General features: G+C 40.6%; 1 protein-coding gene across 3 annotated transcripts in view; it reads left to right on the top strand.

The window, feature by feature from the left end:
• Nucleotides 1-13,782, top strand: part of ATL2 (atlastin GTPase 2) — a 39,871-nt gene that overhangs the window by 12,213 nt on the left and 13,876 nt on the right. For 2 of the 3 annotated variants that reach the window (XM_072857240.1, XM_072857241.1), the window contains exons 2-5: nucleotides 4,054-4,334; nucleotides 9,095-9,229; nucleotides 10,630-10,734; nucleotides 11,873-11,923. In XM_072857240.1, coding sequence (XP_072713341.1) covers nucleotides 4,054-4,334; nucleotides 9,095-9,229; nucleotides 10,630-10,734; nucleotides 11,873-11,923 — 572 coding nt within the window. The remainder of the gene's footprint in view (nucleotides 1-4,053; nucleotides 4,335-9,094; nucleotides 9,230-10,629; nucleotides 10,735-11,872; nucleotides 11,924-13,782) is intronic. The other variant, XM_072857242.1, reaches the window with a different exon arrangement.

Below are 13,782 nucleotides of genomic sequence, written 5' to 3' on the forward strand. Positions count from 1 at the left end.
AAGTCATTCCTGCCAGACTTTGCATCCTAGATACCATCCTCAGCAAAAGACTCATGAACAGTGCTCCAACGCACTCTGTTTTGTGGATGTAACGAGACATTTGAGTTATTGCCATGAACTTGAAAAACTGGTAACATGGTGACCCTGGAGTTTTTCCAGCAGCTGTTTCTTCAGTTCTGACAGCATTTCACTTCATTGCAAATCAGAGAGGATGTTTCAATTTCCAAGCATCAAATCTGTGCTGCCTCAAAGGCTGGTGGCACTAAATCTTAAAAAAAAAAAAATTTGTTTGAATATATTAAGCTAGTGTAGTACTTGATTTGACCAGAAAGCAAACTTGAATGCTTAAATCCTAAGCAGCTAGAACTAGACTCCAACGTTATCCAAGTGGGTGTGGAAAACAGCCCCTAGCATTACCTCAACTCAAACTGGTTGACAAAGCAGGCCAAAAAATTCAATTGCACCAGCAGGCCTGACAACTGGAAAGGGTAACTTTAAAAAGAAAAGCTGTCAACAGGACACCAAACTATACAAACTACATTGACACAATTCTGGTCACCACTTCAGAAGAAACACTCTCACCTTTGGCCTAATGCTTTTGTATTCCCAGAAATTAAACAAGCACTCTTTTTTGAAAGAGTTTACAGAACAGGTTTTGCCACATATAGGTAGCATCCTTTGTAGACCAGAAAACTTGGGAGGATAGCCCAGGTGAGGTACAAAGATTCTGACAGTCAGAAAGAAAGCCTTCAGTGTCACAGCCTAGACACCTAAAGGGAATAATCCTATTGATAAAAGCATTAAGATTAGATAGCTCCAAGAAGACACCTGTGTTTTAGCAAGCAGATATTCATACAATGTATCTAAGCCTCTGCTTCTACATATTCCCCAGGCAACAAGTTTAACTTGATTACTTAAAACAGCCTTATATTCTTTTAAATGCATACTTTGTTTCAGCTGCAGTAATGTATCAGTTTTGTAAACTAAGGTAGACTGTAAAATAGTCTGAAACAACATCTGCAACTTCTCTTCATTCACTTGGAGCCTGACATTAACCACCTTTTCCTACCTGGAAGTCATCAGAACCTTAGCAGACCTCAAAGCACAAGTTGTAGCAGTATCTTTCTGCCAGTGCAGAGCATAGCTACCCAAAGCCTCTGTAAGCCAAGAGGCTTTCTGAACAAACAAGTAGAGTGGTCTTTTATCATTAGTTATTCCTAAACAAGCAAATTCTTCCTATCACAAGTAGATAGTACTATCAAGAGCTTACAGACAATATGCCTGTTAAAAGATCACAACATCTTGTTAATGGTATTCTGCACCCCTGGAGCTCATTTAGCTCAGAGGGGACAGGAGAGAAGATTCATCTTAGGCCCTATTCAATTCCTATTAGATTTCACTTACCAGCAGAAATTGGAAAGTCAAGTCCAGAGCATCAAGTTGGGTTTTTTGGTTGTTTTGGGTCAGCTTGGTTTGTTGGGGTTATTTTTTACTAGCCAGGCTAATATATCTGAAAGCTACCAATCTACCTACAGAGAAGACCACCATTGCCATGAATCAAGCACTTTAGAGAGTGGAGAACTACAGTGCTGACAGCTGTGAAGGAAACTTGATCCATCCAGAAGAGCTGGTTTGGTAACTTCATGCTCAAGTTGCAGAGAACACCCTTCCCTTCAAGAGATTTTGAACTAGTTAGCAATTACCAGGACAGACATTGCACAAGTTAAGCATGTTAACTGTAGAACAAGCGCTACTGTTCATCCCAGCAGCATAACCAGCATATACTAGCCTGTCACGTGCTCCTAGGCAGATGTCACAACCTTTTTGGTCCTTTATACTACCTTCTGTCTGCTTACCCTGTTACTCTGGCTGGTCGCTGTGTCAGGCAGCACTGGAGTACTTTGGAAGCCTTTCTAGAAGGCTTTGACATCCTGGGCAGAAGGATCACATTCCACTTCTAAAAACTACTTTCCAAGGAGTCTCTTAAAACAATGGTCAGGACAAGAAGTCCCACTTCACAGTCCAGTTTTCTGCAAAAGCTACGGAAGCATTGTAGTAAGTTCTGCAAGTAGTTAATAAAATAAATGTGCTGATAGCACTGTCAAGTCAGGCCAGGAGTTAATGAAATTCAGAACATGAAGACCTACTCCTTACTTCCCCCCCCCCCCCCCGGCCTTTCCTCACCTGCCCCAGAACATGGTCTCAGTATGCTACTTGAAACTCAGAATTTAAGCGAGTTTGTCCTAAAGCCCAGTCTAAGGACCACAAAGTGCTCTAGGTTCTTGCAATAGTCCAGTCTCAGCAAATCAAGTATAGGAATGGATGAGGACTAACTTTAGAAGAGGTGGTGTTCACAGAATGACCACCCCTACACTGAAGTGTTTCTAGCCAACTGGATAGTAATTTGGACTTGCAAAGCTCATGGCAGCCTCCCTATACAGGTCTCCATGACAACTCACTCAGTGCTGCTACAGAGGCAACCAAAGCAACAGACTTTTGTGGTTGGGGGTGGTGGGTGGTGGTGTTTGTTTTTTATAGTGTCTTTGAGTGACACTTTGAGAAGTCCACTTCCATCCCAGTAATGGGGTTACGGAGCCAATACATCCACCCCATACATTCACACTCAGAGAGTGGTTGTTTCAGAGGCATGGCTGATGGCTCCTTACACTGCATGTAGAACAGCAAGGCAATGCTGCCTCCTGCCACACTACTAAAGACAGGCTAGTAGATTCATCCAACTCACTCACAGGGTTGGTGTCAATGCTGTTAGAAATCCCCACGTGCACAGAAGACAACCTCAGGCTTTTAGTACATACAGAAAAGCTCTCATCTGTCAAAACATAAGGCACTAGAGCTCGTAGTGCAGTGTTGCAGGCCCAGAAAGCCATAGCTACATTTTTCTTTTTTCAAGATGTTCATCTGACCTTTGAAGCTTCTGTACTACTGAACTAACATACTCCAGACTACAGTCATATCTACCACTCTGGCTGGAGCTGATGAAAAAAGATCATCAACTGGACTTGCCCCTGAAGTCTGCCATCCATTCAGGCCTATTACTATGGCTGTTCACTAATCACTCTCTACTCCATTTTGTCTTCTTCCAACCTGAATCATTCAATTAGAGCATGTGAGCTAATGCACAGTTCTGACTGTGTATAATCACCAGGTCAAACAGGCTAGGAGATACAAGAGAAGCAATACTGTACAGCAAGACACAGAAACAGACAGACTTGAATGGAAGCAAAAATAGCCAAAAGAAGGTACTACCACTCAGTTAACATATAAGCTCTTCACTCCACTTAGCAACAACTACAGCAGGACTGCTATTGACACTCATCAGCTAAGTATCCAGAACAAGCACCATTTGTTGAAATGCTAAGCCAGATTTTGAGAACAGTAGCTTCTTGTGTATGTACAAACAATATTTCAACTGAACAAACTCAACTAAATAACCCGTTTCTTAAAGGATGAGGTAAAATGAAAAGCTAATTCCTGTCTCCCCTAAGTACACAGCTAGCAGCTGATGACCTGTTTGTTCTGCAGTGTAAGAACATGGAAGGGAGAACAGTCAGCTCAACCTGTATGCTATGAAAAGAGACAGCTCGCTTTAAATGCAAGTTCCTCCCTTTAAGCACATTAATTGAAATAAAGTACCAACACAGTTACCTTTAAGTTTCAACCCAAATACAGTCTGAGCTTGTTAAACACATCACTCACATTCTTTCATGGCAAAAAAAAGCACACACTAATTGCTAAACTCAGTTGGGTTTTGATATAGTATATGGTTTTGATCAACAAGCACTGAATGACAACTAGTAATTGCTTCTCTGGATAGTGGGTTGGACACAGACAACTGCACACAGATGCAGCACAATATTAAAATAAATTTAAATCCCATTTGCTTTTTAGTGACTTAAGACTTGAATTATGAACAAAGTCTGAAGAAGTCACTTTTATTAATGTAGATGACTCTCATCAGCACTCCTATTTGCTCTGTCACAAGGAGTTACAAAGCTCTGACTTACTAATGTATTGTAACCTGTCAATTTGCAGGTAAGCATTATGAGGAAGAGGAGGAGGAGGATGCCCTACCTGACTCAGATGCCCTGCCAGACTCGGATGACGAGGTGGATTTGGATAAGCCACGCCCCATACAGATTGTTCTTGCTCATGAAGATGACCATAACTTTGAATTAGATGAAGAAGCATTGGAAAAAATCTTGCTTCAGGAACACATCAAAGATCTTAACATAGTAGTTGTGTCTGTAGCAGGAGCTTTCCGCAAAGGAAAATCTTTTCTGCTGGACTTCATGCTTAGATACATGTATAACAGGGTGAGTAATTTGGATTTTCCCTGCAGGAGAAAAGTAGTTTGGTGTTTTAGTAATTTACCTTTGTATTTGTTGACTTGATCACAAATATAGCAGGTCAAATTTTTCTTACTTACTGGGGTTGGGGAAGACAGCTACTCTGTGAAGAAGTGTATTTAAGTGACAGTTTTTCAATATAAATTTTCCTACAGTTATCAAGGGAACTTACTGGTGTCCTGATGTAAGTGGGCATGAGAAGAACTTGAATGAGGGAGTGTGGTGGCCTTCTAGCTGGGCTTTGGGGAAGGGCTCATCCAAGTGGTGGCTTGGAGGAATCTTGCTTTGACTTGATCTCCTGAAATCATATTGTAGCACTAGCTTACCCATTGTTGAAAAAAGAAGAGTCTTATCAGGTAGCTGTTGGAGGACAAAATCTGCTTAAATATGAGGTATGGCAAAAGGGAGAAAGTCTCCTGTTTGCTGCTTGGAATATGTCTCTGAACATAATCCAGGAACTTTTAAAAATCCTTTTAAGTCATTGGTTAATGAATGCATGATCCAAAATTTAGTATCTTCTCTTAGTTTGTAGCTTTTGGCTGGTGTTGTCTTATGTCTGCTATACTTTGAACTGTTGGCTGATGTGGGGTAGGGCCTCCTGTGATCGTACGCATCTGCCTGTCAAAGGTTGTGGTGTGTTTCTTTTAATCTGCATAGTGGATATTGACAATTCAGTGTTTTATTGCTTTTTGAAGCTCTTAAAAAACCAGAACTGATTCCTTTTTTGGTCACTGTTATTCGGAGCTGGAATTCATGGTAGCAGAAACCAACCACGACTGCATCTATTTTACTTTTGTGCTAGCTGGCTTGAGGAGAAATCAAGATGAACCCTACAGTTACAGGAAATATGGGAATATTGCAAAGAGCCTGCTGGTAGTTGGCAGATGAAGACTTCCTTTCTCTCACTCCCAGTAGTGCCTGCTATTGAATTCCTCTCACTCATTTGCCAAGAGCTCTGTAAGAAAGACACTGAGGATATGGTAGGAGGAATACAGAGTAGCAAGCTGGTGCTCCCAACTTCTTAAGACTCTTTTAACCTATGGAGGAATAAACGTTTCATTGATACAGCTGTTCAGTGGATGGCCTTTTGTGTGTGTATATAAACCTGCTCTAGTGTCCTGTTTATATTAAAAACAAACAAAAAAAAACAAACAAAAAACCCCCACAAACAAAAAACCCGAACTCCCAAGAACTATAGCAATCTGAGCTAGATGGTGGCTGGATAGAGGTAGTGCTAGTTCCTTCCAAAAATAGAAGGGGTGGGCTTTAAGCAAATACTCTAACTTTCAGATTGTGAAATAAAACAGAAGTTCATAAAGCAAAATGGATTGAAATACTGTTTCAGCCTTGTGTAATATCATGCCTCTCTGTTCCCTTTATTGTGCAATCACTTTTTTCATTTTCTATAGGTGTCCTTCAGAATACCATTTATTTTACTTAAACTGAAGATGAAGGCAAACCTGGCCATCTACTGTAACAACTCTCTCTTACCAAAAGCAGAGAGGTCTTGCTCTCCATGTGCTGCTTCTGGCCAAGCATTTGCATTCTGAAGCTGTAATGCTTGCAGGCCCTTAGCTGAGCTGATCCAACTCAATGATGCATCAGAAGACACTGCACTTTGACAAATTGTTTTCCTGCCAGCTCAGTGACGTAAACTGGCTTAGGGAAAGAGTTTTACAAGCATCAGAGCTGCTGCAAACTGATTGATGGGAGTTGGGGATGAGAGAAGATAAGTGCAATGCCTCCTCTTTTGAGCACTGCTGAATTGTATCAAGTTAAATGGTATCCTCTATGCTTATGCAAATTTCGGTACAGGAGGGGAGGCCTTGGTATAGTTTTCTAGTACTCTAGTCTGATTGCTCCATCTTCAGTCAGGCTTAATTACAAGTCTGTATGTTCTGTGAACTAAATATTGGATCTTGCACAAAATACTAAAGCATCTGCATTCAGTTCGTACACTAATCAAGCAATTTTGGGATATCCTCCCCTGTGGATAGTAACACGCATGATGAAAAACTTGCCAAGATACTTCAGAATCCCATTTTCTTGTCTTAAACCAAGAGCTGGAGGTCATGTGAAAAGTTACCATTCTAAAAATCTCACTTGTGCCAATTGAAGTCACAGGTAGGATTTTGGCATGGCTGAGATTGGTCACTAACTTCAGGGAGGTGGGCATCTCATTTCAAGCACTGATACTTAGTGTTATTATTGCTCGTTTGACATGGAACAGAATAATCTACTACAAAACAGCAGCAGTTGTGTACTCAGCAAGCTGCTGCAAGGGTCCTGTGATCTTTGTGGCAGTTTAAGCCTTATTAAGAGTTGGGTGCAGCTAACACTAGTAAATTTAGATATAAAAGCTTTTTTTACAGGGGTATAACCTTCTTAGTTTGTATTAATCTGCAGGGTGCACTGTGTACTAATGGCACTATGCGAATAAAGCTGCATTGGTCCTTTCCTTAGTGTGGAATACATTTAGAGAGGTTATCTTTTAGGTGACTGATACAAAATTGTAGTGCAACTTCTAGCTTGATTTCATGTAGGAACAAAGTCTTTGTTTTCCTCCTCCCATCTCTTGAATATCTTTCAAGCCAACTGGATGGATGGAGACTGTTAAAATACTGAGTTTTAACTAAGGAAAGATGGAGGTAACAAGCTAGGAGTGCTTCAAACTGATGCAAAGGTTAGTCAGAGACAGGCTTAAGTGCATCATCCACAAGATGAAGCAGCTTCAGCTGAAGTTGTGCCTGTTAAGACACCAAAGTCTCCTGTGACATTAATCACATACGAAATCAAATGTGGTCATATCTAGTGCTCATTGAGGTTCTTGTCAAAAGATTTGTGTGGTTGTTGTCTGAATTATTACAAATAAGGATAATTTCTGGACCAAACTGGGAAAAAGTATTCTTGTATAAATGACAAATGGAACATACTGTTGAGTAATGTAGCAAATTATTTTTCAAAAGTGAAAAGCTACTGTCCATTGACATATACGTGTGAAATATGATTCAGCATTGCAAAACTGTTTCCTGGAGTGTACAGGAGCCCAAAGTAGGCCTGGAGCTTAGATTTCTAGAGTGGTCAGTGGATGCATAAGCATCTTCTGTGATAAAAAAACTCCAGGGGAAAGCTGTTCAGATTTTGCTTATTCTCTCTGGTAGAGGTGTACGTGCATGACAAAACAAAAAAACCCCAACAACCAACCTACCTGTAAAGAGTTTTAGTTCTCTTCACTTGGATACCTGTGTTCACTTTCTGAATTTTAACTGCTCATCTCATTTACTTTTGCCATGTCTGATCCAAATAGCAGAGCTGAATAGTGTGCACTTAGCATTTGGGAGAACGCTGGTGCAGAACTATTTGATTGCCTTTCCCTCTTAGTATGGCTTGCTCTGCGTGCTGCTAGGCATAAGGAATGTGTGCAGGTTTTTTCCCCATCCCCCTTTAGAAATAAGCAGTTTCACTTATTTGTAGTAAGTATTTCTATTCTGTACAGCCCCTGGGTGCTCATGCTATTTTCTGAGATGTGAACAGATGTCTTGAGCTCTTTTCTGAAAACTGCCAGTGCAGAGTCAGCAAAGTAGAGACCATAGCCTAGTGAATTGAGAAGTCTCCCCTTTGACCTTTCTCAAAGAGCACACTTTCCTGGCTGGTAATCTTCTCTGGGTAGTCAGAGGCAAATTCATTAAATGTCTCTTTCTGTTCTGCCAGCATGCTGTGTTCTAGCCTGTGAAATAAAGGTTTTTCTCTAAGCCCCCTCATCAGTTAAACTACTGTCTGCCTATCACTTCTGTCTTGTAGGATTTCAGTATATATAAACCTATCACAGTGAAACTTCCTCAGGGTGCCTGTTCATGCTCCTTACTTGCCCAGTACATAAACTACATTTCTGGGTCAAATGTGTTCATATAACAGCTGGATTCTTCTGTGAGAGCCACTGTTCTGTGTGTTGCCTGTCCTTGAGGACCAAAGACCTTGTTACAATACCATCAGCCAGAAATGTTAGCTGCAAACTGTGTTTGACTCTCTGATAGTGGGCAATGTGCCAATAAAAGTTTAATATGGATGGGTTGATTGACATGTATCAAACTCTCAACGTGACCTTTTCTCTTGAATCCTAATCACTTAGGAAAAAGTATTTTGTAAGTGACAAGTATAGATTGTAGATGATCTGGTCCTTGCCTATTCTCTTTGGCTTCTGCAAGCTGGCGCTGGGAGTCGTACTGGCCTGTGTTAGTTACATGCTTAGCTAGTTTCCGCAGTTGACCTGTTTGTGAGGGGGAAGGGAGACGATTAAGTCAAGATCAGTTTTTTTGTTCCTTGGAGAGGTTTAGCTGTTCCTGTGTTAAAATACATGCTATTTACAACTGTGTTTGAGTTGAGTCCTCTCAACTGTGAGAGAAGAGCATGAGTGTGAAGTGGAATCGATGGACAAAACTGAGCTGTTCTCATTAGCTCTGAGTGCTTGAGACTTGAAAGCTGAGCACATATACTCTTCAGTGTCTGAAGAATTGTGCAACTGCTGAAATACAGTAGACTCGTACAACGTTTCTTTGTGGATGATCCTTGAAACACAGCAGAGTAGCGTTGTGTTTTAATATTTTGTGTAGTGTTGTCAATTGGCTTTGAGGAAAATGAGAGAACAATGTGGAAATCTGCTAAAACATAGCATGTTAAAAAAAAAAAATCTCCTTGGTTTTAAATAAGTTTCTCCTGTTGTTTTGTAGACTTCTCCTTGCTGGATAGGTGGAAATACTGAGCCATTGACTGGGTTTACATGGAGAGGTGGATGTGAACGGGAAACCACTGGCATTCAGATTTGGAGTGAAGTGTTTGTAATTGATAAACCCAATGGAACAAAGGTAAGTGCTTGACTTAAATAGGTGTATGTAAAGATTTTTGCCTCTGTGTGTATACCTTTAATGCCATGGGTTTCATGGAGGCAGTTCAAACATCAGTTGCTTTCCTTTGCATTCAGTAGCTGCAGAACATATTTAGAAACCTTGTATGAGTGCAAATATGAATTTTCCTGCTGGGTTGTAAGATTTAATCTCCAACAATAGTCCCATTCTGAGACTACTTTGTTTTGGCAAAGTCTACTTTGTCCAGGCGGATGGGTGGGTTATCCTGTCTTGTAAAACTGTGATGGCTATCAATACCATATGTAGACAAATGCTGTGATAAGAACAGCTGTGTAACAAACACTGTTTTTTGGGAGGTGAGAATGTGTTCTAGCTTGTAGCTGTTCTAGTGGAAGCTGGTCCTTCCATATAGTTTAACAGGTGGTCTGTAAAAAAGGCTTGAGTGGGATAAAAGGCTCTAACTCTGATCTAATCAAAGCTGGTGCATCTTTTTTAACTCTAAGTCAGTTTAACTACAAATTTTGGTTGTAGGTGTTTATCTTCATGCTGAAACAAAGTGTTAATGTTGTTAATAAGTATTTACTCCACAATACTGGTGGTGTATCTTGACCTATTCATGTTCTCCTGAACCATAAGCTCTTAGTTATTTAACTTTCATATCCTTTGCATTTGCAAAGGAAACATCTGATGGCCGATTAATATGGGACACTGATCTTAAACAGATAGTGGCTTAGGGGTGTGCAGGAAGTTTTATCAAATTTCACAGCTAACCAAACAGTTCTCTGGCTAAAAAGCAGTTAAGTTGCAAGGATCTCTTTGTGCTCTGGGGACAAATCACTCGCTTGTTCTTGCTTGTCAGTCATCTCTAACTGAAAGAGAAGGGAATTGTAGTAGATACCAAAGATGGGAATTGGACAGACTAACTTTTATCATTAAGATCACTTCATTCCTTGTCATTCCGGCAGACAGTCAGTATCAATTATCTTGTTTTCTTCTGAAAATGATTATTTTAAGATAGATATATTTTTAAAAGTAACCATCTCATTCTTAGCTCTAATGAACTATGCTGGATTGTCGTCTGAGACTGAAGTTCTTCCAGTGAATAAGAGCTGTCTGTTACTCTGCACTGTACCCCTACTGGGCTGAGGGAGGCTGTTCCTGTGGGAGAGGGTAACTAGTGTAGCAAGGCCAAGAACTTAAGGCTGATGACATGGCCCTCTAGTTGTTGCTTACTCAGCTGTAGGTGTGTATAGGTGTGTGCGCAGGGAGCTGACTGAGGTTTAATAAGTATATATAAGGGCAGAGACTTGCTGTACTTGAAACAGAATTTATCCCAATGGCCTGGAGTTTGAAAGTGTTAACAATTTGGTTAAGTATTGCTGCTCTTTAAAACTCTCTAGGTTGCTGTACTACTCATGGATACCCAAGGTGCCTTTGATAGCCAATCCACTATCAAAGACTGTGCAACGGTTTTTGCTCTGAGCACCATGACAAGTTCTGTTCAGGTAAGAGTACCTGTGCTGGCAAATAGCGGCAGCTATAGGAACCCTCTGTCCTGAACATGCAAAGAATATCTCTCTAGCCATGGTTTGAAAGTTCACGTGCATATCTTCCTCCAACTATCATTTAAGCTTTCATACTTAATGTCTTATTTTCAGTGTAGTATACTGCATAAGTTTCTCTGTGGAATTGAGGTTATCCAAGGCCAAGCTGAGTTAAATTGCTGATGGAACTGGGGAATCCAAAAAAAAGATGTCAAAGTAGCAACTGCTTCTGTACAGATGTGTTGCAGAATCTTTTTTAAGACTTTAGATACCATTTGAGGTGAAATTACACTGTGATCAGCTAAACTTACAATTGCTGCTACTGTTAAACTTCTGACAATTCTCTTGTGCTATGCCCAAAACTACTTTTAAGCTTGTGCCTTAAATGTGCCAAAAGTGAGCAGGTTTTTGAGGGATGACAAGTGACCTTCTTCAGATGTGCTACAACATGAAAGTAACAGCAGTATGTAGAACACTAATTGTGCCTTGTGGGGTTGTTTTTTGCTGGGTTTTTTGTTTGTTTGTGTGGCTTTGTTTATTTTGTTCCTGTGGTTAGGATAAGTTGTGGGTTATTGATGCATCTTTGAGTTTACTGCTGTTCAGTATTCATGCTATTGAAACAGTCATGAACTCCCTGGATAAAATCAGATTTCTCTGGGAAGATTTGAAAGCAAAAAAACGTGGTGAACTAACTACCCAGTCATTTCTGGGTTGGAGATACAGCTGCTGGATCACTGAATCCTAGAGCACTTGTACTTGAGGATGACAAACAGATGTGCCCTTCTCAGTCCTCCTTTCTCACACCTATGTGGTAATTTGAAGCATTCAGCAGTCTTCTCTGATTGCTTTATGGCTTGCTTCCTTGGAAAGAGGCTGTTGTAAGAAGGATTAGGGTAGTCAGCAGTGATTTTGTCCCTAGCACTTTATATAAGGAAGTGGCTTTTGTTTGAAATGCATTCTGTGACACCTTTCTAGTTGCTGACTTTTAAGTAGCTAGACTTTTCTGGAGCGGGTAAAAATACTCAAGATACTTAAAGACTCCATGAATGTAAGGTAATGGTTTCATGTTACACTGTAATTCTTTCACTGTCTCTTGCAGGTCTACAACTTGTCCCAGAATATTCAGGAAGACGACCTTCAACATTTGCAGGTAAGAATATGCTGAATTTATATTAAGCTGCTTCTGAACTGATAGTCTTGACATTGTTCTTGAAGTTACTACTAATGTAACTGTGATTTGGGAGCTGCCTGCTACTTCATATAAAACACTGAAGCTGACCTGACGCTAAAACTAGTACTGCCGGTAATGACATTATTTGCATCAACTCCATGATGCTGTGATGCTTCTGCTGTGCCAATGCAGAGGTAAAATAGTGCAGGCCTCTAATCTGGCTAAATCTTATCTTTCTAAAGTCTGTTCTCTATACAGTAAGTTCTGAAATTCCTGAAAGAATGAGAAAGGAAAATGATTTATGGAAGTACTTAATGGAAAATTCCAATGTTTCTCCTTTTTTCCTAAAATAGGAAAATGGATGGTATTTCATAACCAGTTTCTAAAGAAATGTGGGAACTTGGGTCAGGGCAGAAAGAGTATCTTTTACCCAGAAGCCTTCTCTAGTTTATCAACTGAGAAGCTTCTATGGAGTTTTATTTCTGCTTAGAAACAAAAGCAGGAGAGAGTTGTCCTCTCTTTACTGTGGGGTTTTCATCCTCTAATGGAACATTGTGGTCAAAGGCCACTGAACTCTGGCTTCACGTGAATGTTGCAAGAACCTTATCTCCTTAACTTAAAACCTGTAGCTTTAAAGGTTAGCTTGTGTATTAACAAATGCTTGCCTGTGCTCAGGCCATGACCTTGTCACAGCTTAAAAGTGTTTTACATGTCTTCTGATTGAAAGGACTTCTGTCTTGGTCAGTGCTGCAAAAGACTGGCTGCCAATACTGGAAGTAGAAGAGCACTAACTAAACATAGTCTTGTGATGATGTTCTCAGTTAACAGAGTTGTATCACTGGGCCAACACCCTCCCACCACCCAAAAAAACCCAACCAAACACTGCAAACAAAAAAAGCCTTAGCAAATTATTTGAAAGCCAGGCTTTCCTCATGACTTTGGTCCTTTGACAGCCTCAATGCAATCTGAATAGAGCAATCCCTTTCTGTTATATCAGAGGGTGAGATTTAAGGGAAGAGAAGAGTGATAAATATAAGCAATGGGTAGGGGACACCCATGCATTTAAAGTTGGGGCAAGGAATCATGGGCTGAGGGAAGGAAATTCTGAATTTCTGTTGTAACAGGAATTTCTGTTATTTTGAAATACTGTTAGTCTCTGGCTGCCTTTTCCATGTAGCAGGGAAGTGAATGGGGCAGGGAGTTAGGATCAAAGGAGTTAGTCTCATGTGGATGCTTGGCCACTTCAGAGCTTCTTTTGCTCAGGGTGACAAGGGCTTGGAAGTTAATTTGTGTTAAACTTCTTGTGAGTTCTCAGATGCTCTTGTGATCAACACAGGGGGAACCGTCCTTTTAGCCATTAAATTTATCGGAGATGTCCCGGGAGTTAGTTTTAATGCAGAAGAACAGCTGTGTGGTACTAGAGGATACTGATGTGCTTCCTTCATCTTGACCTCCGAGATCTGTAAGGGGATTAGCATGGATCAAGACCTGACAGTATTGACCTCTGCTGAAACAGCCAGCAGTCCACAATTTGTGTTCTTGTGGGTTGTCTGGCCCACTCAGTCCAGTGAAGAATGCTGCTGCTGGTATTAAAGATGGTGAAAGCAATGAGAGGAAGACAGCTGATGCTTTTATACTGGAAGGAAAGAACAATTATCAGTTAAGGTCACAGGCTGAAGTAGAGAAGCTGCTGAACTTGGCTTGTATTTAAATATCTGATACATTGGCTCTAGCCAAGTTCCTTGAGATTTCCAGGAATAAATCTTTTGTGGGAAGTAAGGGGCAAACGTTAGACAGGCATACCTCCTTAGCCTAGGAAACAAGTGTTGGAAACTGGC

Source organism: Ciconia boyciana, chromosome 3, assembly GCF_034638445.1.
Source record: "Ciconia boyciana chromosome 3, ASM3463844v1, whole genome shotgun sequence".
NCBI lineage: Eukaryota > Metazoa > Chordata > Aves > Ciconiiformes > Ciconiidae > Ciconia > Ciconia boyciana.